General features: G+C 41.4%; 3 protein-coding genes across 3 annotated transcripts in view; 1 reads left to right on the top strand and 2 right to left on the bottom strand.

Moving 5' to 3' along the window:
* Positions 1 to 15,931, bottom strand: part of avl9 (AVL9 homolog (S. cerevisiase)) — a 23,928-nt gene extending 7,997 nt beyond the window's left edge. The window contains exons 1-14 of the mRNA XM_005730401.1: positions 15,679 to 15,931; positions 11,568 to 11,688; positions 7,377 to 7,462; positions 6,407 to 6,478; positions 5,660 to 5,749; positions 5,500 to 5,566; positions 5,364 to 5,404; positions 5,240 to 5,278; positions 4,189 to 4,258; positions 3,376 to 3,851; positions 2,926 to 3,060; positions 2,622 to 2,841; positions 2,114 to 2,231; positions 1,969 to 2,022 (exon numbers count right to left, since the gene is read on the bottom strand). Coding sequence (XP_005730458.1) covers positions 1,969 to 2,022; positions 2,114 to 2,231; positions 2,622 to 2,841; positions 2,926 to 3,060; positions 3,376 to 3,851; positions 4,189 to 4,258; positions 5,240 to 5,278; positions 5,364 to 5,404; positions 5,500 to 5,566; positions 5,660 to 5,749; positions 6,407 to 6,478; positions 7,377 to 7,462; positions 11,568 to 11,688; positions 15,679 to 15,762 — 1,673 coding nt within the window. The 5' untranslated portion in view covers positions 15,763 to 15,931. The remainder of the gene's footprint in view (positions 1 to 1,968; positions 2,023 to 2,113; positions 2,232 to 2,621; positions 2,842 to 2,925; positions 3,061 to 3,375; positions 3,852 to 4,188; positions 4,259 to 5,239; positions 5,279 to 5,363; positions 5,405 to 5,499; positions 5,567 to 5,659; positions 5,750 to 6,406; positions 6,479 to 7,376; positions 7,463 to 11,567; positions 11,689 to 15,678) is intronic.
* An 868-nt stretch (positions 15,932 to 16,799) lies between these two features.
* Positions 16,800 to 19,252, top strand: lsm5 (LSM5 homolog, U6 small nuclear RNA and mRNA degradation associated). The gene is made up of 6 exons (XM_005730402.2): positions 16,800 to 16,902; positions 17,000 to 17,137; positions 17,650 to 17,745; positions 18,731 to 18,758; positions 18,844 to 18,916; positions 19,015 to 19,252. The coding sequence occupies exons 2-6, from the start codon at positions 17,101 to 17,103 to the stop codon at positions 19,045 to 19,047; spliced, it is 267 nt and encodes an 88-aa protein (XP_005730459.1). The 5' UTR covers positions 16,800 to 16,902; positions 17,000 to 17,100; the 3' UTR covers positions 19,048 to 19,252.
* Positions 19,253 to 19,255: 3 nt separating this feature from the next.
* Positions 19,256 to 24,072, bottom strand: psme2 (proteasome activator subunit 2). Its single transcript, XM_005730403.1, has 11 exons — positions 23,879 to 24,072; positions 23,560 to 23,592; positions 23,385 to 23,447; positions 23,199 to 23,285; positions 21,830 to 21,878; positions 21,631 to 21,728; positions 21,458 to 21,526; positions 21,257 to 21,324; positions 21,105 to 21,159; positions 19,771 to 19,857; positions 19,256 to 19,584 (listed from the first exon to the last, which is right to left on the bottom strand). The coding sequence occupies exons 1-11, from the start codon at positions 23,924 to 23,926 to the stop codon at positions 19,504 to 19,506; spliced, it is 738 nt and encodes a 245-aa protein (XP_005730460.1). The 5' UTR covers positions 23,927 to 24,072; the 3' UTR covers positions 19,256 to 19,503.
* Positions 24,073 to 24,979: the final 907 nt, after the last annotated feature.

Here is a 24,979-nt window from a genome sequence, read left to right as displayed (position 1 = left end):
GTGTGTGTGTGTGTGTGTGTGTGTGTGTGTTTGTGGTGGGAAGGCATTTATCTGAAGCGCAACACTAGACGCGGCACTCCAGCTGTGGACGGAGTCGCCTTTCATCCACACTTCCTGGAATGAAACTGGAGCTGAGGCTGAAGAAGTCTCTGGCTCCGTTTTTGAGAATGAAACTCACTCATAATTAATGACTCCGGCTGATATGAGACCCTCGCTGCCACCGCAACCCCCGACCCGAGACGACTCTGACCGCTGAGCTGCTATATCCATCCAAGCGACGCGCTGCCTGCTGCTCCTTGTCATATACTGTATTCATAAAGTATTCACAGCTGGGGTGTTTGGGTGCACTGAGCCTGACAGCCATTGGAAATTTAATCATCAGTGGGTCTAAAAACAGACGCTAAAATTTTAAAAACACATTCTTCAGAGCTGGGACTCTCAATCTCCCATATTTTGACTTATTTTTACTTCATTTGGCATTTTAAGCAAACACTGTTTTACCATTTCCAGCTCCATATTTTCATCCTTGGACTTTTTTTAGAGTAACAATTGCATGATTCAAAGTTCAAATTAACTTTATTTATATTTTACTGGGCCTTGGTGCAGACTCTCATATTATTGCCCGTCTGAAAAAAAACTGATAACCCCTCATTGTGACATTACAGAGCCAACAGTAGAAAACACTGAAACTGCGTTTAGAGGAATCTGAAGCCTGAACCTTTGGCTCATAGGGTTTACCTACACAAACGCTGGCATCATTATTTGTAACTTTGGCCCTTTTTAAAAATAAACTGTCAAGATCTTTACGGTACAAATATATCAACTTTTGCATGTGTTAAAAATTAGACAGCTCCTTCAAAGTAAAAGCTAGAGGATTTAGCAAAAGTGGGAAGGATACCTAAAGTGGTACCTTAAGAAGAAAAAAAAACCGTCTGGCAGGGGGAACAAACAAGGAGAACTTATCTTAAAAATGCTCAGAATGTGCCTGGGGTGGGGGGGGTGGGGGGGGTGGGGGGATCTTGTATCACATCGTTGAGAAGACAAGTGGAAGAAGACCTGAAGCACGCACAGAAGAGAACCACTCCTAGGCAGACCCTGATACACCCGCCCAGTATCTCAGCATATATGCATAATATAACTGTCAACAGTGTTGAATGCAGAGCTTAGTACTAACAAAACATGTCTGAAGGTTCTCAGTCATTAAGGTCATCGTAGTCTTAGTAGCTTGGAAAGAAAAGCGTCTGGACTTGTTCAAGTTTCATTTCACCTCTCATCCGAGAAGCTTCTTCAGTTCAGAGAGGAACTGGTGGAGAGTCCCAGATTTCTAAGCCCTATTGGGAGTGTCCCTCAGAGGGTCATCAGAATCAGAATATTTTATTGATCCTTAGGGAAAATTATTTTGGTTACATTGGGTTCAGTGGTGCTTTTTGGTACTCTCAGTCTCTCACTGAACGTGCTCCTGTGACTGACCAGCATGTCATGGAGTGGGTGGGAGGTCTATTACACCTTAAGGGAGTCCAGCTATGGACCCCCTATTGATCTTGTACCTAATAACACAAGCCAAGGTGTGAAAATAGGTGTGCGTCACAATCAGCCAAGGTTTCGTGGGACCACTTGACAACTAAGGTCAAGGCGGGGCAAGGTCTCACAATGAGTACTCCTGCATCCTGCAGGTGTCACTTTACAAACTCTGTGTTTGGTTTAATAAAGAGGGAAAGTTCTGCAGATAGTCTTTAAGCAAGGCTTTAAAGACAGGAGCCCCATACTCTCTTACTCCCTCTGCTGCTGCAGCTTTGACTTCTTCTAACCACCACTAGAGGGCAGCAACATACACGCTCTGAGCTGCAGAAAACAAGCGATGGGGTGAAGCTTCACCCTGCATCTTATCTGCTATTAAAACTAGATACAAATCCCTGATTTTTAGAAGAAAAAGAAAATAATAATAAGATAACATGAAATTGCACTCACTGTGAGAGTCGTAGCTTTACGTCGGCTACGCTGTACTGACCCTGGAACGGATGTCTACAACGGAGAAGATGGGATCATGAAAAACAAATATGAAACATTCAAAAGCTGCAGGTAACAGAAGTCAGTGGCTCTCCTGTCCACCTACCCTGGGGTGACGGCGGTCATGCCGGGGTGCTTGTTGCTGTACCACACCCGGTAGTTGTGGGTGATCTTCCACGCTGTGACGAAAGGTGCCCCGTAATCTGCCAGCAGCCGCTCGCTATCTGAAAGGAAGAGATGGGAAACAAAGACATCAGTTACATGCAATATGGCAGCGCCAATCCTGACTAGTAAGGCATCTAAACAGGATGAGAGCTTTATGGGGTTTTTTTAAGTTGTACTAGTTGGAAATAAAGTTAAAACCAACTATCAGATGTGGAAACAGCTAGAAAAGCAGGATAGATTTATTTATCCCGCTCGTCTTGTCTCTTTTTCACACATTATTCTGTCTGTTGTGATTTAGTTGAAGACATTAAACTTAATATAAACGCCCCGTCCATTTCTAAATGCTTACAAGCTCCCACATGTGTTTTATGGAAGCATGTGATTGCTTGTAAGAGCCTTTCTATGTGTTTATTTTACACATTTATTGTGAACAGTTTTGATTGTCTTACCTTGCTGTAATGCAGAAGACAGTAAGGAGTGAAGGTAGAGGGTGAACTGGGCTCTGATCCACTCGTCTCCACCCTCCCAGCCTGTCCCGTCCAGGAAGACATCGTCGCGGTTCTCCGTCACGTGTTTGACCAAGTAGTCGGCGAAGCGCAGGTCTGCAGTGGTCAGACTCAACATCTTTCTGAGCTCGGGGTCTTGGATCTGGATACGAGCTTCTTCCACCTGAAGCAGTGAAGTATTAAAAAAAAATTTTAATACTTACATTTTAAAAAGTTAACACAACAGTTTCACACACACGGGACTTACTTCGACGATGGCGTCACTGAGGTGCCTCTGCTGACGGAAGAGGATGTTGGTTGCTCCGGCGACAAAGCCTCGCACCGTCACGTCTGACAGGAGGTGATGCTGCTGCAGCGCCATGTAGGGCAGGCACAGGTAACCCTGGAAACAAGAAAAGACAAAGGCCGCTGTGTTTATGACAGCCGTACACCTGCTTGTCTCCACCCAGCTGTCTGAGCTGAGATTTTAATGGTTAATTATTAAACAATATTGATAAATTATAAAGTTTTGTCAAGAAGACATTTCTAATCAAAAAGGTGAAACAGGAACAGGTGCAATCAGGGTCACGCAGAAAACTTCAGAAAAGACTCACAAGAAGACGGCAATCGGCAACAGTCCTCTCAGATTTAGGTCTGAGGGTTGCACCAATTCAAAGGAAACAGAATTTTTAACAGAAGTATTAATCGCTGCTGTTACCTTAGTGAAGATGGCGAGTGGCAGGCCGTACTGATCCTCCTCCAGACCTGACACCAGGCCCTGGGTGACCCCTCCCTGACCGGTGACTGCCTGCGGCTGCACTGTGATCGGCGTTCCGGGTTTGGAGTCAAATGTTTCCGGGAGCTCTGGCTCAGTCTCAGAAGGTGCCTCTTGCGGTCCACCTTCGTCCAGCACGCTGGGGTCCAGAGTCTCCCACTCGCTCTCGGAGGACTCGGGAGAGATGCGTGAGGGCGGCTTGAGGTGGTGATTGTCGCCCTCTGAGCTATTCCCAGAGGATTCTGTGGCAGGCTGGGCCGTCTCCACCCCGAGGTCAAGGGCGGAGCTATCGATGTCGGTGACAGACACAGAGACGAACTCTTCGGCACCCGAGACACTCTCCACTAAACTCTGGTCCTCCGACACGCTGCTCTTAGGTCTGTAGTGGGACGAGTCCACCAGGCCGTGTTCGATCATGCCTGCACGAATGTCACAGCAAACACGTTCTATCACTTTACTACTACAATTGCACCACAGGCTGCAAAGCCTTTCACACTGGAAGAGCACAAAGATATTTGCAGGACAGGTTTGCATAACATGAATGTGTCATATGCCTAACAGTTAGCCAAAAACGAAAATAATCCCCAGAATGAGCATAAAGTCAAAACTGGAACAAAATAATCAATAAAATGAAACAAGAATCCAAAACACAAAAACAACACAAACAGTTTTATTAGAGAACTCCTGTGCCGGGTGTCACAAAGCCCTGATTCAAAAGATCAGTGCCAGATCTGTCTTCCTCTTGGAGTTACTGACCTGGAAACAGCGATAACACTGTCATCAGAGCTCCTACTAGTCTGTTGACAGGAGACACATAGAACAGGACCTGCAAACATGAGCAAGAAGAAGGAAAGAAAAGAGGAACAAAATGGATGAGCAGACAGAATAAGAAGTGAGACATGAAGGCAAAACAGCAGAAAAACGTTTTTAAAAACACAACTAACACACACACACACACACACACACACACACACACACACGCACACACGAGTAAATCGCATTCACAGATCAACAATTTAACAGGACTTAAATGGCAGTAATGGAATCAGCCTTAAAAATGTATTAAGTCAAATAATGGAGGGTGGACTTCACAGCAACTAAGATCATTAAATATTTAAAAATGGACGAGACACACAGAATTTAACAGGATCTATAAGTGTATAAAAGACTAATACAATTAATAAAGGAGCCAAAGGGTCATCCCATGCCAATTCACAGTGGCTAAAAGCTTCCAGTAGACGTTTCTTAATAGAAACTGTGCAAAACTTCAGGTCTCTGCTGTCAAGGCAAACTGGAAAACTACCTGAGCTCGATCCTTTAAACGTTTTAGGATAAATATCCGGTGTGATGGGTCTATGAATATGGATGCCTAAAAAGATTTGTATGTCTGATCTCGGACATCAGGTTTGGAGACTTTTAGAAAGAAAAATGTTGCAAGTTTAAAGTAACTTGGGCAGATTTGCCTGCAAGGAAGAGGGAAGGCGTGGGTAAGACTGTGGTTATCTGCCAATACTGAGCACCACTCAACTTAAAAAGCACACTGATCAATATCTGAATCCCAAGTATACATTAACATTATATGGTTATATTTAGAGCAAATATGGTGGAAATGTTTGTCCAGAAAAACTGGGTCAGGACTCGCTTATACCTGAAAGGGACTGAAAGGGGTCATCGGGAAGATGAGCTAAAAGAGCCACATCATAGAGGCCTCGTCTTCTCTTAGAGCCAGGACTGACAGAACCATACCTCAAAATTACCAGATTATATGAAGAAAAGGGGAAGGATGCATCAAAGTTTGAATTCTCACCTTCTTTTCCAGCAAAATGAGCTTAAAGAGGATGAGAGCCTGCAAAGATTTAAAAATAAAAAATGTAAATAAACAGGATATTTTGGGTGGATTTCAGTGCTTAAAGTAATCAGATTTTCCCCACCTTGTGTCTGAAGTGCAGGATTAGATCTCTCGGCGACATCCCTGATGGGAGAAAAACAAAATGTTTATGAAAAGGACAAATAAAAGCTGAGATTTGTTGTTAAACCCTCCTGTTATCCGACAGATCTGGCACGTACCTAGATAAACCTGTGATCCGTCCAGAGCTGAGCCCCTCAGAGAGCTGTTCATGTGGTCGTACAGTTCCTGCAGCGAAAACAGGAGGTGAGCAAGCAGCTGACCGGAAGGTACAAATACTACTACCTCACTCAAACAGGTTTAGTCTGACTGTTTTCTCACCTTCAGGATTGAGATCTGTGAGAAGTCTTTCTCCTCGAAGTAGGCGTGTGTGATGAGCTGAAGTTTGGCTTGGAGCAGACCGTAGAGAGGCTGCGAGGAAATTCAAACACACCGTACGTGAGTGAGTCATTTACAGTGTGACCCATAAAAATCCTGTCAGGCTAATTTCTGCTTTATATTTATTTAGCATGGGTGGCGACATCCTTTGTCTTGATGCTTTTCCTCCTGCCTCTGTTTTTCTCCCCCACTCTACAGTTGGCACTGCTAAAACAGGGCCTGTGGTCCCCTCCCTAAAATTGTATTGTCATAGCAACATAACCATGTGTGGAAATCCCAACAGGGACAAGGGGATGCTGATACGCTTTTTCTGGGAAAAACAGTGTTTTGCCCCCTCAATGAATCCCTGTAAATGATGTTAAATTATTTATTCCTATGTATGGGGGGGGAAAAAGGAATACCCTGGTTTGCCTCTGAATATTACCTCATAAGAAACTGAAGTTTCTTATAAAGCCAAAAGATTTAAGGGTAAAACATGAAACATTATGAATTAATTCTCAATGGTGACACATATAGATCAGCAGACAGTGAGGAGGCCGCAGTGCCGGGAAATAAAAACATCCTCTCTACACGATTTCCTTCCACTTCTCCATGTGAGCTCACTGCAACATTTTACGGCCCACTGACTTAATTTAATTTTTAGACTGAAATTAAAGCTTATTAAATTAAGTCATCCAGTGACTGACTCACCACTCGACTGAGGACACAGACGCTCTTCTGAACAGTCTCCCTGGTGACATCAGCCTGCCGGACCTTTAGGGCCTGAAAGGCGAGCAAGAAAAAACAATCGTGAAATAAACTTCCCTCTGTAAGCTCGGCTTTAAATTGATGCTGCAGTTACAGCGCAAAAGGTTTGGGTCAGTTTCACTAGACTCAATGCAAACAACAGACACAGCTTTGGGTCTGAAAAGTGAAGCAAATGCAGAAACCTAATAATGCACATTTACATCCTATAATGACAATAATAGCCAACAGGCCGCTAGGGTTAAGGTACCATGGCTACCATTATTAGGAAGTACGGCTTAGAGCAGAAAGGGAAATTGAGAAGAGAGTGTGATACGATCTGGGATGGTCCACAGCTCTACCATGTGAGATGCAAGGGTCCCAAATGTTTGAAGTTATTAAATGTGAAACTACAGACCTCACTTACAGTGGTGATCATCACACTTCACGTCACCCTTTTCCTGCAAACGTAGCAGCTCCGTCTCTAGTTTTAGCCACTTGATCACAATGGCATCTTTTTCTCCTGGAACTAAAACACCTCTTTCTTTCAGGAACTACTCTTGCTTTTGGGACGAGGCAATTCAATTCTATTCAATTGTATTTGTCTTGTGCCAAATCACAACAACAGTGGCCTCAAGGTGCTTTATACTGTAAGGTAAAACCCTTCAATAATACAAAGAAAACAGAAATAATCAACCTCGGTGGCTATTAAAGAAATGGGGAAGTTTAAGGCACATTTCAAACCTTGCAAACACCTTTTAGCAGTAGCTGCAAATGACATCCTACCAGGCTCTTACAAAATCAGTAAAATTAAAAAATATATTTACATAAACTGCCTGGTTCCCCACCCATGTCATGGGCGTAGCTTTCTGTCATAGAGCTGCTGCACATAGGTGCCTGCTCATTAAAGTGTGCGTATTGCTGTTCATAAACTGACCTTTGCTTCTATTTGACGATAACAGGACACTCCATAGACACACTTTGTGTCTCCACTGAGAGGCGGCAGGTGAAAATACACCGTGTCTGCAAACCAACAAAAAGACACAATCACATTATTATACTACGTGCTAAAGGGCAGAAAGAAAAGAATAAACAGCATGAGAAAAATCACTTGTGTGCAGTTAGATGAGACTGATATGCATTTTCTGTGGTAAAACAGCAGATTCAGCAAAGACCATCAATACAATAAAAACCAGTAAGTTTAGATAAAGAGTGTTTGTGGAATTGCAGTGACTGACGGCAGGTTTTCAGACCAGCTGCCAAACTGGATAAACTTGAAGGCAGAAGCAAACATTTACAAGTTGCTTGATGATATCTGGAAAAAAGAAAAGAAAAAAAAGGCGTTCTTCATGTTCAGATTAACTACAGCTCACAAGTCACGAGTAAGAGTTTGTGCAGTTTACACTCTGTTTAAAAATGTTTGCTTTAAGTTTTACTTTTAGTTCATCAGAAGCAACGTTTAAGAAATTCAGAACCGGCTTTACAAGACAGACACCTGCACATATCCCATCAGCCAATCACATGGAAGCATGAGGACACAGTTGAGACAACCAGCAGAAGTTCAAACTGAACATCGGAAAGAGGAAGAAAGGCAATTCGAGTGGCACTGAATGTGGTATTGTATGCAAAAGAGCATCTCTGACGATGTAAACAGCAGCAGAAGCCCACAGTGGGTGTGACTCCTGTCAGCTAACAACAGGAAACTGAAGCTACGAAAGCTCACAAAAACTCGACCCTAAGAGACTGGAAAAACATGGCTGCATCTGATGAGTCTCAATATCTGCTCCAAGATTCAGAGAGTCGTATCAGAGGGTACAACAGTCATTTTAATATTTCAATAATCAGTTAACGCCACTCTCGCAAGGAAAAAAAAAGCATATTAGACAGAAATGCTTATTCATTGTGCTGCGTTTTGTCTTGTTTTCTTCAAACACAATTTTTGTTGCAGTATTTTGCAGAGTACATTGTACATTGGATGGATTTCCTGCCATCTAATTGGACACCACAGAATGAAACAGATTAAGTGTTCCAGCTGAGAGAGGCACGGCTCTAACACTGAATATTACATCTATTTTACATTGAGAGTTCTTTGATAATTGTTTTATTAAACAACAATCAATAAACATTTTAGGGCTACTGAGAGCTGAGTATCAACAGTTTTGGAATCAGCAATTTTTTAATGGCCAGAAACAATAAATGAAGGATGACTGCATTTGAGAATCACGTTGAACTATTTCGGTGCATTCAGGGACACTCTGGACATTTGAACAAATAAAATCTTTGCTGCACTAGACGTCCAAATTCCCATCATCCTTTTAAGCATTTAAAAACTTGTTTATGAAGGCATCTCAAGCGTTTTGCTTCCCAAAAAACACATTTAAAAAAATGCTTTTCAAAATTAGCAGAAGAGAACTTCAAAAACACATAAATTCACCCAACAAAAAACCCCAAGATAAATCATTATGATTATGGTTTATGTACAGTGAAGAATAAGGAATTCAAAAGGAGAAATTCTCATTACTGAGAGGTTTGGACTGGGAGTCCAAAAATCATGTGCTTTACAACCTGATTCCTCTTCTACACTCACTGGGAGATATTTACCAATATAGAAACAACGTCAGTCATCAATCAAAAGCACAAAGATTAGAAACTGCAGCGACACGACAGCTGTCCTCTGTCATTAAGAAGATGGGGGGGAAAGGAAGAGACTCGAATAAAACTTCAGGGCTCAACCGTTCATTCAGTCTGAGGAGGGGGGCTGAGGAGGATTTCACAACGTGACTAGTATTTCCTCTGAACAAGACGACAGTGGGGTCACAAAAGGTTAGACTGTGGACGTCACAGATTAAAGAAGAGGCAACGGCGGGGGCATCTGGGCAGAGGCCACACTCTCCGTACGTCAAACCCAACCAAGCAGCCCTGATATGCCAGGATCCAGCTCTCATGTCTCTGCTCAACACAGCAGATTCTGCTCCACTAGATCACCATCTTTCTTTTTTACTGAGTGGATCACCTGTGCGAGGATGCGATAGCTTAAGAAAACTGCTTTGAAATAGTTTTATGAGACTGGTGATTTTCCAGTGCCAAACATGTGCAGGAGACTCCCTGTTTGCTTTTAGTGTTTCACAGAAGCAGCCGCTGTTGTTTCTTAATCAGTTCGCAACACGCTGGAGGCAACAAAGGAACCGATCCACAGAGATTTCTCTACAGTGAAAACTGTGCGAGTGGAGCTCAGGCTGATATGTATTCAAGGGAGACTTTTTAGACTCGGGGGGACAGCAGGGGGGCTCACAGGAAGTCAGAATAATTGATCAGACATAGCACCAGTGTAAACTCTCAAGGCTCATGCAGCAATGAGCATTATTTACTCATTTTGCAGCTCTATGTACATTATTACTGGATAATACTTATTGATTCATTAAAGCTGCAGCTGGAGATGATTGTAATTACTTTAGATACTGCTGGCCAGTTTAGGAAAGCCAAATTTAATCATACATTCATCCATTATTTATTACACGCCTTTGGACTGCGGGAGGACGTCAGAGTATCTGGAGAAAACATTCAGGGCTCCAGCCTCCTGGCTGTGATGCATCAGTGCTGACTACTGACCACTACACCACTGTGCCAAATTACAGTATTTGCTTCCAAAAATGTAATAGAAAAAAGTAGAAGATGAAAGTATAATAAGAAAGAAAAACATCAAAAGTATATTAAAGCTGTACTTCAGTAAAGCAGAAAGCAACACCCGCATGTTTGATGAAGTACAAATGCCTTTCTGATACAACTCACCCATTTATTTGGGCTTGGGCCTGGCACCAACTTTTGAGCCCTGAGGTTGTGTTTATGTCTCCTCCCAGTCGCAAACTGGGGATTTTTCACATGTGAGTCACGTGTGTAATATGCTGCATGACAAATCTGAGTAAATACACCCAGTTATGTTGCAGCAATGGTCCTAGCCCAGTCTGCAGATATCTGCATACTACTTAAAATGTTATTTTATTAAACATATTTCAAAGGGGATGCGCCTCCCCAGCCCTCGACTTGGGAAAAAATAACAATTCTATTTTTATCCAGACCATATTTCAATAAACCTAACAAAGCAGTTTCTAATGATATTTAATATTAAAGTAAAGCAAGTGACCCCAGAATCCAAATCCGGGTTTTTCAGCCCTTAAAAAGTGATGAAAACTGAAGTCCAGAAACATGACTCACTAAATTAAATGGTGTATTATTGCAAGCTGTTCCTTAATATCCTGGATACTTTTACTAATCAGTCTCTTGGTGTAACAGCAGTCTCTGTTACATGAAGCCCTCGTTTTTTCACTGCTGAATCACCGAGCTGACCAACAAACAGCTGACAGCTCTGAGCAGGAAGTGAGAACTGTCCTCTCCATGCTGATGAGTGTAGTTTTTGAAGTTGAAACTACAGATATGAACCTTGGCTCGGTTCCTGCTATTTGCCTTCACAGGTCAGCGTGAAGCACGGGCCCGTCACATGACCGCAGCCACAACAGGCGAGTCACTCACTATCGCTCACACCCACCTCTCTGTTTACAGAAGTGACACCAGCCTTTTAAAATCACCGGAGGACAATCATGATTTTATCACCTGTGTGAGAAGCACCTGCTGACTCATTCCCACACTTTGAAAACTCAAGAAAAAACTTCAATAACAGTGATTTAAACCCTGTTTTATTGGCATAATAACCAGCCAGGTATCTGAGGCCTCCAATTATTAACGTTTTAGCACTTTATTCACACAAAATCTTGTCAGAAATTTGATGCCTTTTGATGAATATTACGGCCTGCTTCGTGGTACAGCCCGTCCAACAAACAGAGGACTGACACAAAGAGATAAACAACTATTCGTGTTCACATTCACATAACCAGTGACTGTAACACACGTCTTTGGGCTGTGCTAGGAAGCTCGAGTACCTTGAGACAAGTGGAGAACATGAAAACTCTACACAGGCCCATAAGCAAAACTTCAAGCTTCAAAAGCACGTTTGAAGTCTCAGCAGAAAAATGCTCCATTTGTAAACAATCTGTCAGCACTCTGCAAATGAAGTAACACTGGGATCTTTGTAAGACTTCATAAGACTTAATTACAAAGTGAGTTTGTGCCGTACCCTCCTGGTAGTTGTGAGCTCCGTCAGGAAGAGCCAGGAACGGGAGGTACTTCCACTCTTCTGGGAGCAGGTTGCTGTCATGACCCTCGTCTGGCATCAGCGGCGGGTAAGAAAATTCGACCTGAGGAAAGAACGGAGAAAGAATAACACCTCATTTAGGCTGTTTTAGCTCACACGGGTAATCTGCGAACAGACTGAATACAAATGAGGACGTTTGTCAGTTTGAAGTCGTGGAAAATTTCCTAATCATTTTACCCTCACCTCAAATGAAAACTTAATGAGGTGCAGGAGGTGCAGTTTGCCACGTCTTCTTACTGTGATGCTTCACTGAGGTATTTTAGTGGATGTAATCATAATAAATTTATACAGGGATGCTTCTCTAACGGCTCTAATTGTGTTTATCATAGTTATACTGTTTCCTGTATCTGGGACACATATTCTAAAATCTAATATCACTAATTATGAGCCGTTTGTGTATTAAGTACCTGCTTTAAGGCCTCTAAAGTAATAAATCTTCCTACGCCACATCTGTTTGGAAGGGTAAAGGTAGACAATGTGGTAAAAAACATCACTTTACTACAGCAGTTGGAGTTAAAAAGAAAGACGTGGCTTGCAAAGTGCTTCACAAAATGAAAGTAATTTATAGAAACCAGATTTTATTGTCATAGTGTAACATCTGTAGTTTGCATGTGGGCTTAAAATGAAAATCTAAAGTTACAAATGCATCTGCCTATTAGAAAGTTATGGTATGCAGTGGAAGACACAGCAGCAGCAATTTACATCATGTTGATCATTAATTTTCCTGTTTAGTTGGACGGTGCACGCTATTACCGTCTTTCCGTTAATAGCAGTGTCCCTTCTGCCATAGGAGTTATTCGTAATGTGAGAATTCAGCCAGCTGCTATAATGGCTCGATCATTTCACTCAGACAGGAAACCGTCCGAAGCAAAACTCAACCACAACTGTAGTGTCAAAGGCCGCCTAGAACATTATCCCAATGAAACTGATGGTGCAGAGGAATAGCCTAGAAACAGGCCTGCAAAGCAAATACCATGCACATCCTGGAAGCAGAGGATTTATGAGCAATCACTCTCCTCAAGCCAACTTGGTGTCACTGGAGTGGCAAAAAGAGATCCAACTAAATCAGAGAAGGCTTTGGATTAAGAGTAGACTCATGGGGGCAGTCAATAACAAAACAACAACAACAACATCTCAATGTGAAGAACACTGAAGACCCAATAAATGTAAAAAAAAGTTTGAAACAGATGTTTCCCACACCTTTTCAAATATTTCTGTCCAAACTTTTTGTCCAGTTATTCCAAAATCTGGCCAAATGTGTTATTCAGGATAATTGAGTTTATCCCAACAACACTTTCCAGGTGATTTACTGGTCGGCCAACATTCACACCCTCACCAGCAGCCACAAGCTGTGGGTAGAGACCGAAAGAGTGTAGAGCTGTTCCTCCACATCAGGAGGATATATGACATTCAGGCATTTGACCCAGATGCCTCCAAGGTGAGGAGACCTCGGGGGAGGAGCTCAAAACCAGCTCCTAGCATCACTTCGCACTGCCGCACACAGAAACAGCAGTACTATCAGGTAATCAAACTTAATTCTAATGACAAGAGAAAGAGAACGGCATGTCTCCAGCTCGTTTAATCAGCTTTGCTCCTTTCTCTACTGAGTCGGGTCCTAATTGAGGTTCCCATATGTGAAAGCACTTGAATTACTAACGCTCAGCAACAGTGACTTAAGTGTACCTTAGAAAGTTTCATATACACATCACATTTCCTTACTCGTGAAGTAATGAGAGAGAAGTAAAGTAATTTAACTACAAAGAATGAGTTCATTCAAATGCAATTGAAAAACAAAAACAGCGGACCCGCACAAGTGGAAGAGACAACTGCTTAAAGATTAAAGTTAGATTACAGTTTTCACACAGCTGAATAAACGACACGCAGAAAACTGATTGAACAGAAGTGTGAGATGGTCGAGAATTTACTCCAATGTCCTGTTATATCTTAGACAGCAAGGAGCAGACGGCTGAGTTTATTATTAAACTTCACTGAGACAATCTGCAAATTTCATTAACAGTTTAATAAACTATCATCTTGTCTTTATTTTTAGTTAGCACAGACCTTAAACACTTCAAGCTGTAAGCTAATGATAGTTATATAAGAGCAGACGCTGGTGCAATAAGATGCATCTTTTACGTCCAATGGATGATGATCTGATTAGTCGACTAATCGCAAAAATAATCGGTGACTAGTCGACTATCAAAATAATCGTTTGTGTCTATGGATGAAATGTCTAATTTGGACCGAGCTCCACATTTTGTGGCATTTTCATGCAAATCTGTCCATGAATTACTATGTAATCCTCCAAACAAACAAACTAAGCCAACTGCAAAACATGTTAGGGTGCAGATTTTTAATGTATGTGCCAATGTTTCTTAATGTACTGTTAAAAATAAACTTTGCAGATGCAAGGAATTAAAAAACTTTCAATGCCTTTATCAGGCTCATTTGTGCATTTTTATTTGTGTTTACATGCTTAAAAGTAAGTGGGAAAACATAAGTAAACATATTTCTGTGTGATGGATGTTCCTGCTGCATCACTGATTAAGGTTTCCAATAAAAAATACATGTAAAAGGCCTCGAAATCCTGCCAGGCAAGCAGATGGACAGCAGGTGAATAAGAGGAGGAGGGCGGTTGTGAAAGAGAGGCAGAGAAACGGATTAAAGAGCCAGGAACCCAATCTTGTGCCGCCCAGCAGGAGATCGCTGACCCTTATCCGATAACCTCCACCACCTCCATCCCCGAGTGCAGGCCCATTAAAGGCAACAAAGACTGCACACTGGGTGCTTTATCGGGGCTCTGGTCTCATCTTTACATCAGGAGAACTGCTGTTTTATCTTTGTGCTTGAGCAGCAGCTGTTTGCAAAACCGCAGAAAGAAAAACAGATGGAGAGCGGAGACAACAACACCACCACCACTGAGGAGGAGGAGGAAGTTCAGTGTGTAACTGCACATTTAATGAAATTTGAATCAGCAGCAGAAGAAGAAGAACAAAACAACAATGTGAGAGAAAATTAGAATGAGTAAAGCAGGGTGTTAAGCTCACTTTACATTAACGGCCACACAGAGTTTGGTCTTAGGTGATGATTTGTCAGACAAATTATTTTCACAATTAAACAACTGCTACAAATGTGAAATCTTGTAAACCTCCCCGTTGGAGGGCCAAAGTTTCATATGTAGTAAAAATCCTTAAAAAGATAAAAAAAATAAAATAAAAAGGTAAACACTGAGTGCTACTGCCCCTCAGCAAGCTTCTAGAAGTTAGCCAATCAAGAAACAGCAGACTTAAACGGAAGGGGCTCTTTAAAGAGAGACTTTGTTTCAGGCAGAGGATAAACTAACCAGTCCTGTAAAGGGCCAGTGCAAGATCGAGCAGGAGTTTTTAAAACTTTTTAGCATGCAAATCTGCTCAAGTGCTGTCCTAGAATAATGAGTCAGTAATGCCTTCTGTCTGTCTTGTCAGCTGGGCACAAAACATATTTTTCACTTTTAAACAACAACTCCTATAATAGTGACAGTTTCAAGTGTCTTCTTTTGACCAAAAGACCCTAAATATTAAGTAAACAATGACATGAGACCAAGAAAATGTTTCTAAACAGCTCAAAGAAAACCTGAACTGATTGATTAATCGGCTTGTTGCTCCATTTTTGTGCATACCCAGATACAAGCAGGGTCCAGGAGCAGTGATGATGAGTATGCTGCAGCCTGTGATGAAAACACTGAACTGTTGGCAGCAGGGCTGGTGTTATATAACCCTGTGAGCCCACAGCAAACAGCTGATCTTAACCCCTCTTACCTGACAGGGAAGCCAGGCAGTGAGAAGTCTGTAGTTTTTACTGTTTTTATGTTTAGAAATGTCCGCATTACTGCAGGACTGTGCATGCGCTGTTTAAAAAAACAAGAGCATAATAGACACGTAAGCTGACACTCGTACCGTACAGAAGTTTAGTGAAAATGCACCTTTATGTCAACTCGATGTGAGGACTCGGTTAGCAGTTAGCCGATGTTAGCTGGAAGCAGGGGTTCACGTACCTGGCAGCCTTTTTTGTGGTGAAATCCAACCACCACGATGTGCAGCACCGGCCCCTTCCCTTCGTCTCTGCCCTGAGGCTCCATCCCCGCTCCTGTACCCGCAGTCTAGCGTTGTTTTAGCTCCGGAATTGGATGTAAACACAGCTAACCGAGGCCGACTTTTCTGTCTATATCTCCCTGAATATGTGACAGACAGACAGCAGCACAGCAGAGATGATTTTCTCTTCCGCTTAGTCCCCACTGGCCAAATGGGCAAGAGCATTCCCCGCAGCGCACTTCCGTTTTCGCTTAGCGAAATTTAAGTTTACAGTTAATTGCTCCCCAAGGACAGTCTTCAGTTAAGTAGAGTCAATGGAGCACATTTACTTGGACAAAACGTTCTTAAGTGTGCAGACAAACGCCAAGGTTTTATTACAGTTTTCAAAATGTCTGCATTGATATTAAATTCAACTTAAAATAAAATGTCAGTTGAATTTAATTTACCTTAATAAATTCAGGTTTAATGAGATAAATGTCAATCTAGACTTTAAAGCTAGCTTAACCAAAAATACATTAATTTTACTAAAATCGAGACTTGTAAAGTATAATTATTTAGCTAAGTTGTGCTTACTAGCTTTTAACTGATTAACTGTTTTGTTGCCTATCTTATTAAATTACTTTTTAGCTAAGGTTTCCAATTGTATAATGTTATTAATATAACATAATAAAAACATTAAAATGACAGATTAAAGTTTTAATTCGCTGTTGACCAATATAACATAATATAATTAGATAATAGTTAACAATTATATTGAGTGTATTGTTTTTTCTTAAGCAGGACAGAATGAGTTTAAAGGCTTTAAATGCAATCAGGCTGAAGTTCTTGTGGAAAAAGTAATGAGTTGACTAACATTTCCTTCATATTTTCCTTCATTTCAATCTGGAATTTCATTGATATTATCAGACAGCTCTCCCTAGAATAAAGTCCGGATAATCTGCATCTAAAAAATAGATAGTTAGCTTAGCTCTTGTGTTTCCCGCTCAATAGACAAGGTGCATGTCACCTTAAATTCCACCTGTCAAGGAGAGATGAAGCATAAATATCCGCGGTCAGATTTTACAGGGGTGAATTATCTTGATCTCTGCTCTGTTCTCTTTTTAAACACAAAAATGATGTCATGTGTTCCTCGACACAATTTGCGCCATCGTGTGGAGACATACAGAATAATTTAATATCACCCTCAGGTGTGTGTTTTGTTTGAATTTTTAAAAAGTGTATTATATTTGGTTGCAACCATGAATGTTTGAATTTCTTAAAAAGGAGACTCTTTTGTTTCCCCAGAGACGAAATTCTTCTGGATTGATTGATCTTGTCTGGCTGGCCCATTACTGTTCGTCTGTCGATTACTTCTGGCTTTGTGGAGGGAAGTCTCTTGATTGAACATGTCGGCTACAAACCCGTCGCAGCTGCTCCCGCTCGGTTTGTAAAATTTCTATGATGCTGTGTTTTGTTCCTGACGTCTGTGGGTTTAAATTGGGTTGTTCCGAGTCAGCGTGCGACGGCCGCAGTTTGAGCCGCGGCTCACTGAAAATCATTTTGTAGGCAGATGTTTGCTAGTTAGCATTAGCATCACGCCGGTAGGGAGCTAACGTTGCGGCTTTACTCTCTACAAGCACAAACAAAATGCTTCTTATTTGGTTTCGTTTATTAAAGTGGCAGAGAGGGCAGGTTTCTAGCTGAAAATTTACAGATTACTGGATTATCGTCTATTGCCCTATTGGCATGTTCAAAATAAATTTAAAAATTACATTGTCGTCTTTTTTATTCTATTTAGTTATTAAAAATGTATAGTATTTCAAAGGGTTAACTGTTGAGTCCTTAACAAAGAGAGACACCAGTTAATAAAGTAGGTAGGTAAGTGAAGTGTAAAAAGTAGAAACACTCACCTGAATTACAGGATGTGTAATTTCTCTGTATGTTTCCTTTTGCAGAGCTTGTGGACAAATGTATCGGCTCCCGAATTCACATCGTCATGAAAACTGACAAAGAAATTGTCGGCACCTTGCTGGGCTTCGATGACTTCGTCAGTATCTTTTAATTAAAACGTGTCCAGATGAGCGAGTTAGTGCACGCCTCAACGCCAACAATGTACAAAGTCTTACTGTATTGTGCTGCACACACCATCGACTGTTTGAAGTCATCCATGCTCACAGGTGGAGCCCATGCGATGAGAAGCAGTACGAGAACTATTGTGTTACTTTTTGTTTCTGTTTTATTTAGAAATGTGAGAGAGGACAGTTGCAGAATACCATTGGCACAAAAAGTGTGTAGATCTGTACAAACAAGGGACAAATAAACTGATCAAAAAATTTAAGGAAACAGTCAGTGATCACACTACAACACAGTTCAACTTCAGGCATGTCAATCTATCCAGATAGGAGTAATAAACCATGGTAAATCTATTTCAGCCAAATTGGTGCAAATTAAAGTAACAACAGGTGTAGCAGATGGTGGCCACAGACCATTTCCCTCTGCTGTCAGATCTTATTCTGGTGCAGTGGGGCCTGGGTTCCTCCTGCTGTAGGGCTTCTTTCATTTTTACTCTTAAAAGTCTGATGGGGTATTATCACCTGAGTGGGCACCTTGGAAACCCAAGTTTGTGAATCCGATAACTTAAGAGGGACGTCAGCTGGGATTTTCAAATTGATAACATAGGTGCATCTTCTAAAAGTTTGAATCTCGGTGACCTTGTCCTCAAGGTCAGAGGAAGTTTTGTGAAATTCTTGTAAATGTGATAACTTGAGAATGAGGGGACATAGGATTTTGAATTGATACCACAGTTGTGTCTACTAGGATGAGGAGTACCGCTGGTGGCCATCAGTTAATTCATTAATTAGTTAATTAATTATTAGGGATTAATAGGAAGTAGAAAGGCTTCTGTGGATGGGCGCTGGTGCTGCTCACGTGCACGTCTCCACATCCTCCTGCTCGTTTGTGTAAAGCTTTTAGCTGCACTTTGATGTCTCTTTACTGTTTATTGTTGTACAGTTTGTCTTTAACTGTGTGTGTCAGACATGGTCCTGGAGGATGTGACAGAATTGTAAGTACTCCTGTTGCATTTTTACTCTAACTACACCTTTTCTCGGGTTCACCGCTGACTATATTTATAAACAAATGTGTTGCAGTGAAATAACACCAGAGGGGAGGAGGATAACCAAGCTCGACCAGATCCTCCTCAATGGCAATAACATCACCATGGTAAACAAACAAACGCCTGATTGTGTCCCATAATCTTCTCCCCCGGTGTTTTAAACCTTCACAGGATGCTTTATGGCTGCATATTTTCTCTTCTGCAGCTCATCCCCGGTGGAGAAGGACCAGAAGTATAAATGCCTGGAGGCCGGTTAACCTTCCTGTGTTGCTGTTCCTGACTTTATTATGTAATTATTATTGTTGATGTCTTGTTTTTTCTTTGGGTTTTTCCTCCTGATCCTGAATGAGAAAGATATTTTTGTAATAAGATTCCTCACTGATGAGAGGTGCACATGCCGAAAAGTTTTTCTTTGTTAAAAATAAATCTGAGGATGTCACACAGTCTGAAAAACACTTTTCTTTATTCATGCTTTACCACACAACTTAAAATTTAGTGCAAGTCTTGGTATAAAACCAAAGTGTTACCATGAAACAGCAGAACTAAAAATACCATCCAGTTGTTTATGTGTTTATTTTAAATGTTTATCAAACAAAGAGCCGGATACTTGATTGATATTGAGTTTAGCAGGTGATCAATGCAGCTGAAGGTTGTTTAAATTCATCCCAGTGGCTTTTCCCGTTCCCCGGGAGCCTCAGTACATCGAGGGCTTCTCCTCTCCTTTTGGGTTGGTCACCTTCTCCAGGTTTTTGCTGATGATGTCATAAAGCTCGGCCTGAGGAAAACAAGCAGAGATGCAGATTAATAATTGACTTACAGCAGCTAAAAATACATTGTTAGTGATTAAACTGTTTGAAAATCAGTTTTTTAATCTTAGAAAAACTCAAATATTTTATTTAAGATCCATTTTTTTTCCATGGTTTAAAGTATTTGGGGAGAAATATAAATGTAGGCTTCTTACGTAGAAGCCGCGGATGTCGAGGACGATCACTCTGATATCCGAGTAGATGGCCTGGTCCTTCTCGTGTACGAGTGAGCGGTAGTCCATCTGAGGGCAGAACAAAAAGAGTTAAAGGCATTTTTCATATTTCCTTTTTGTGTCATAAACTTCGAGGCTCGAGGCTTGTTGGGATGTTTAGTGACGAAAAAGACTAAAACCAGCTAGTGTTCATCCATCTCTGAGATCTTTGTGTCTTCTCTCAGGCTTTAAGCTCATATTCGGCGTATTTACCTTTGCAGCTCTCATCCACACATGTATTCAGTCTTGCTTCTACTGACTTTAATCCATTTTGAATAGAGTTATCTGACTAATGTGACTTGCTGTGTGTAACAGACAAGAAGTCTGTGATCGGGTTTTGGTGCGTGAAATTCTGGCATCTAATTAGTTTGTTATGTCACAGTAATTAGCAGGCATGTCTGGACAAAAGGGTGGCCAAAAACTAACAGTGGTGGCCAAAATGCTAAAAGTGAGACTTCAAAGTGCTGCTGTCATCCACCTTTTATACTGTTCAAATCTGATACTGGCATTAAATCCAGCTGTTCTTTCCACTTGAAAGAAAATTTCCCAAAACTCATCCAGCATCACTTCCTCTGCTCCATGTGGTGGTCAGGATGCACAATGTTAGAAAACTATGGGAACCACTGCTCCAACTATTATATGAGAAAGATTTTTAAGGGCGTTTTTTTACACCTATAGTTTGTTATAACTTTGGTCCGAATCATTTGATGAGTTTGCAAACTTGTAGCTTTTTTCCTGTGATTTGGCTTCTTTTCACCCAGAAAAGAATCCAAGTGAACTCCAAACAAACCAAAGTGCATGATTACAAAAACGTGAGCACATTCAGTCCCCGTATTGGCCAGATGTGCCTGGGGTGGGAGCGACAAAAGTACAAACAGGAACAAGGTGCTGTGTTCTGGAGGATTACGTTCATTTCATAGCTAGTTGCTAACCTGTACAGACCTTTGTCTACCTTGTCCACATCCCAGAATGCAAACCACATGTAGGTACAGGGAGATGTTTAGCTTATCTAGCAACGTACACCTGGCAGTTTAGATTAAGGTCAGAGTGCATTCACAACATAAATGAACCGTACGGGAGGAACACTACCTCCTCCAAAGGGTCTTTATTACTGTGCTCACGTGTGCACAAAAGAAACGCAACGGGGTGCAAATTAAACCAGAGTTCAATTTGAATGAACTAAACACAGCAGGTGTGTTGTCTAAGTGTGTTTGAACTCTGTGGCGCGATGTTTGCAGTCTGCGTTCAAATGCAGAAAGGCAGAGATCATCACTCACCACATGAGTTTCCTTAGAAGCTTTGGCCACAGCATCCCCCCTCTCTGTGAAGTACCTGAGGATTTAAACAGTAGTGATGAAAGGCTCCACTCTCAGTAAAATGACACAAAGGCAGCTGCCGCGCTTTAAAGAAGGATTTACGTCCAACCTACTTGTTGATGTTGGTCTGAAAACCGTCGACTTTGGTTCTCACTGCAGCGATTCTCTCCAAGATTTTCTCCTGTGGTTTAAAAAAACCCCAAAAAACCTTAAAGGTCAACGTATTTCTTTATCACATTAATCCAAAAGTTAAAATCAGTGGCTTTATATTCAATTAAAATGAAAGAGCAGCCAATTAAACAGACGACGTATACCTGGATGGCAACTCCGAAGTCATTTCCATCCTCTATCTTTGGGATGAGGTGCTGAATCCAGCAGGTGACCTGCAGTTTGAACCCAGAGCATTAATCCTCATTTTAAAATCATTCTCATATTGTTCCTGTCTTAGAGCATCAATCAGCCCTCAGAGCGGCAGTGATTCACTCACAGTGATGATGGTCTCTCTAAAAGCGACTATCTCTGGTTTCACTCTCTCTAGCACCATCGTGATCTTCTCGTTCCCCTTGATGAAGCCACACTTCGGGGCTGAAGAGCAGAGAGAACAGATGAAGCTTTTGTTCCCCGCCCCCACAGACATCACATGCTACCTTTCAGTTTTCACATGTGTGACTACAAAAATGCCTTACGCTTCTTCTTCTTCTTCTCGTCGTCTTCATTCTTGTCGGTCTCCATCTCCTGAGAGAGACATTTTTTTACAGAGTGAGAAAAGATTTGGGCGTCTTAAATCAATTAAAAATGTGAAAAATCAGATGTCACAGTTTGTGCACAGCCTTCCTCCTTCTTTTATAATCCTATCTGTGACCCCACAGCAACATGGCAGGGTGGGGTCATTTTTTGATAATCATAGCACATGTTTTGATGTCTCCATAGGTGCTATACCCCTTTTTCCTCCTGCAAGTGAGGAAGCTGAATATTTGCACTCACATTAATCCAGTTAAAATTCATTCAGAGCCAATAAAGACACATTCAAAGGTCAAAGCTGTCACAGTGAGATGTGAGTGTGTCGGTCGACTCTGTGTCAATTAATGCACTAGTGAAGAGCACGTCAGAAAAGTGACTTTCAGTATATTAAAAATATAACTGAGATTTCTGGAAGGGCAAAGCTTTGGTCTCTAATGTCAATAGTTTTCTCAGAAAATTTGAGCTTAATTTTTGTGAAACTGTTCCCTTGATTTCAACAGTTTTAAGGAATATTATGTGCCTTGTATATGACAAGCTGCAACCAAATATCAGTCCTCTACCTGCAAAGCGGGGTCTTTACAGGCCTCCAAATCTGCTGTCAGAGATCTAAGCTTCTGTCACTATGTTATCCCGAGCTTCACCCTGAGAGTCTCAGGGTGTTTCATTTTAATTCAATAAACAGATGAAATGAACCAAAAGTTACCGACCTTCACTTATCCCAACTTCTGACCATAACTGACCTTTTCTTATTCCTTCTGTATGATATTATAAAGATAAGTTGTTATAATAATGTAATTAGTAGCGTCGTCCTGAATCTTATCTGGATGATTATATTATAATTCACGAGCCTCAATTAAAGTTGTCCATACCAACCCAGATTTATTTTAACATGCGTTGGTACAGCCCAAGTTAAATAATATGTCTTATTACATGTGCATTTCAAATCACAGTGATTGTGTAAAGCTCCAGAAATATTAACTTCCACGCCTGTGTAGTAAAGTGAGGATATTAGAAACTCCATGGCACTTTTCATAGCTGTGCAGATAGCAGTCTACTAATCAAAAGGTCGGTGGTTCGATCCCCGCCTCCTCAAGTCTACGTGTTGAAGCGTCCTTGCGTGAGAGGCACGGAACAAGTTCTTGTGTCAGTGTATGGGTCAATTAATGTTGCCGAATGACCCAGTTTTTCAAAGTAAAAGCCTTCTCACCGTTTTAGTGGACTGAAGCACATTCATATGGAATGAGTGATCTCAAACACATTCATGTTGGCCATGTTTAGTGAAAGATAAAGCGTGACAGGCTGCGGTGCTCTCACCTCGTCCTCGGGGGAAGGAGGGTCTGGTATGGGGATGTCCAGAGGAGCCCTAAGAGAAGCTGTTTCTGTGATGCTGAAGCCCTCATCCTGACAAAATAATCAAATAAAAGACAAACACAAGGACAAGAGTGAAGAGCAGTTTTCCCAGGTCAAAGGTCACAGAGGCTGTCAGTTAAAATGCTTCACCTTGAGCAGAGAGTCCAGCTTTATGATCTTCAGAGGGATGAAGTCAGAGAAGAGAGTTTCTGCCTGGAAACACACACGCGCGCACACAAAGAGGGGCCTCAAGTCATTATTAAGTCACAAAAGTTGGTTTATTTCAATATTTTACTAATTTAACGCAATCAGTGTGTCAACTGACCTCCCGATACAGAGCCTGGCGGAAGTTGTCCACCTGTGGAGAAAAGGTGAGCAGACTAAATAAACCAAATAAAACACGGTTCAAGTGCTGACTCACGTCTGTGAAAAGCTTTACTTTCGTTTTCCTGCCCGCTGCGGGGGACTTTCCGCTGCTTTTCAACTATAACCGACTGCTTTCAAACACACCGGGGCTCATCACTCACACCAAGTCCGCTTTAAAGTCACTGCAGGCCGCCGGGAAGCCGTTTAGCTCCTTTCCCTTGCAACCTGCCCTCCTCAGAGAGCGCTTACTCCCAAAAAGCAAAAGCTCACCGACTTACCTTCCCCGCAGTCGTGCTGCTTATTTTCAGAGTCGCTGCCTTTGACATGACTAAAGAAACTTTTTTCAGGAATATATTATCATAAATATATCCGCTGGAGCGGTTTAAATGAAGTCCGACGGCTGCAGCACGGGACAATATGTCTGTCTTGTGGATTTTTTTATTTCCTCATTCACTTTGCTTTCGATTTGATATCGGATGCGCCTCCTACTGACTCCCTCCTCCTCTCCTGGCACAGCCTCAGCTTTCAAACTTGAATATCCTGTACATGGCAACCCAACCCACTACACGGTACAGACACGAGAGGCGTTTACAGGATTATTTAAGATGAAGGCGGTTGTCTGCAGAGCAGAATAGTGATTTTAGAATAAATACATTTTCAAATCAATTTCTAAAGAGTTTAAGAATTTAAATATATACTGTCAATTTAAAAATGGCCTCTTTTAATCTTCTGTGCAGTGTAAGCCTGTAGAATAAACAATAAATTGGATCAGGTTCACTGATACAGCCTCACGTCAGTTACAGTATAAAGCTGATTTCTTTCACAGCCCTAAAGGACCTTTGACAAAAGAAACCGAAAAAGAAAATGAAACTGAGCCAATGAAAAAAAGTCATGTGGTTTAAACAAAATGTAATTACTTGTTATGATCTTCATTGCCTCATCCTGAACGCGTCTTTTGTCTTGTATTTGTATGAAGGAGCTTAATCTGCTGATGGAGTTCAAGGAGTCAACAAGTCATCAGAGTAAGAGCAAAATTAATGAATGACGTTGGATGTAATATATATACTTCTTCTAGAAGATTGTGCTAAAATGAACGTGACTTTGCACAGTAGCTTCTTTTTCGATTGGTCAAGAAACTTGAGAAACATTAAATATATAAAACAAAGGTTTTTATGAGCTGACACATTTATTTTAAGTCGAATAAAATAAAACTATACTTTAGAAAAAAGAAAAATAAATGGGAAATTACTTGCTCACTTAAAATGAACCTAAATAAAAATGTGGCTGTACCTAATAAAGTGGCACTCACTGGTAGTACCAAGTTAGACCTTCTTTTGCCTTCAGATCTGTGGCATATCTGCTTCAAGGTTCGATGTGCT

Source organism: Pundamilia nyererei, unplaced genomic scaffold (assembly GCF_000239375.1).
Source record: "Pundamilia nyererei isolate P.nyererei 1_Seehausen unplaced genomic scaffold, PunNye1.0 scaffold00037, whole genome shotgun sequence".
Taxonomy (NCBI): Eukaryota; Metazoa; Chordata; class Actinopteri; order Cichliformes; family Cichlidae; genus Pundamilia; species Pundamilia nyererei.
Note: the sequence above shows the minus strand (reverse complement) of the source record. Positions and strands in the feature narration are given on the sequence as shown.

What these genes read in the sequence shown, in the direction of transcription:
- lsm5 (XM_005730402.2), top strand. Translation starts at nt 17,101, where the DNA reads ATGTCGGCTACAAACCCGTCGCAGCTGCTCCCGCTCG. An exon ending in GTCGCAGCTGCTCCCGCTCG is followed by an intron (nt 17,138 to 17,649) that starts GTTTGTAAAATT and finishes TTCCTTTTGCAG; the next exon opens with AGCTTGTGGACAAATGTATC. An exon ending in GGGCTTCGATGACTTCGTCA is followed by an intron (nt 17,746 to 18,730) that starts GTATCTTTTAAT and finishes TGTGTGTGTCAG; the next exon opens with ACATGGTCCTGGAGGATGTG.
- psme2 (XM_005730403.1), bottom strand. Translation starts at nt 23,926, where the DNA reads ATGTCAAAGGCAGCGACTCTGAAAATAAGCAGCACGACTGCGGGGAAG. An exon ending in CGAGAAGAAGAAGAAGAAGC is followed by an intron (nt 21,729 to 21,829) that starts GTAAGGCATTTT and finishes TCTGCTCTTCAG; the next exon opens with CCCCGAAGTGTGGCTTCATC. An exon ending in CTTCTAAGGAAACTCATGTG is followed by an intron (nt 19,858 to 21,104) that starts GTGAGTGATGAT and finishes TTCTGCCCTCAG; the next exon opens with ATGGACTACCGCTCACTCGT.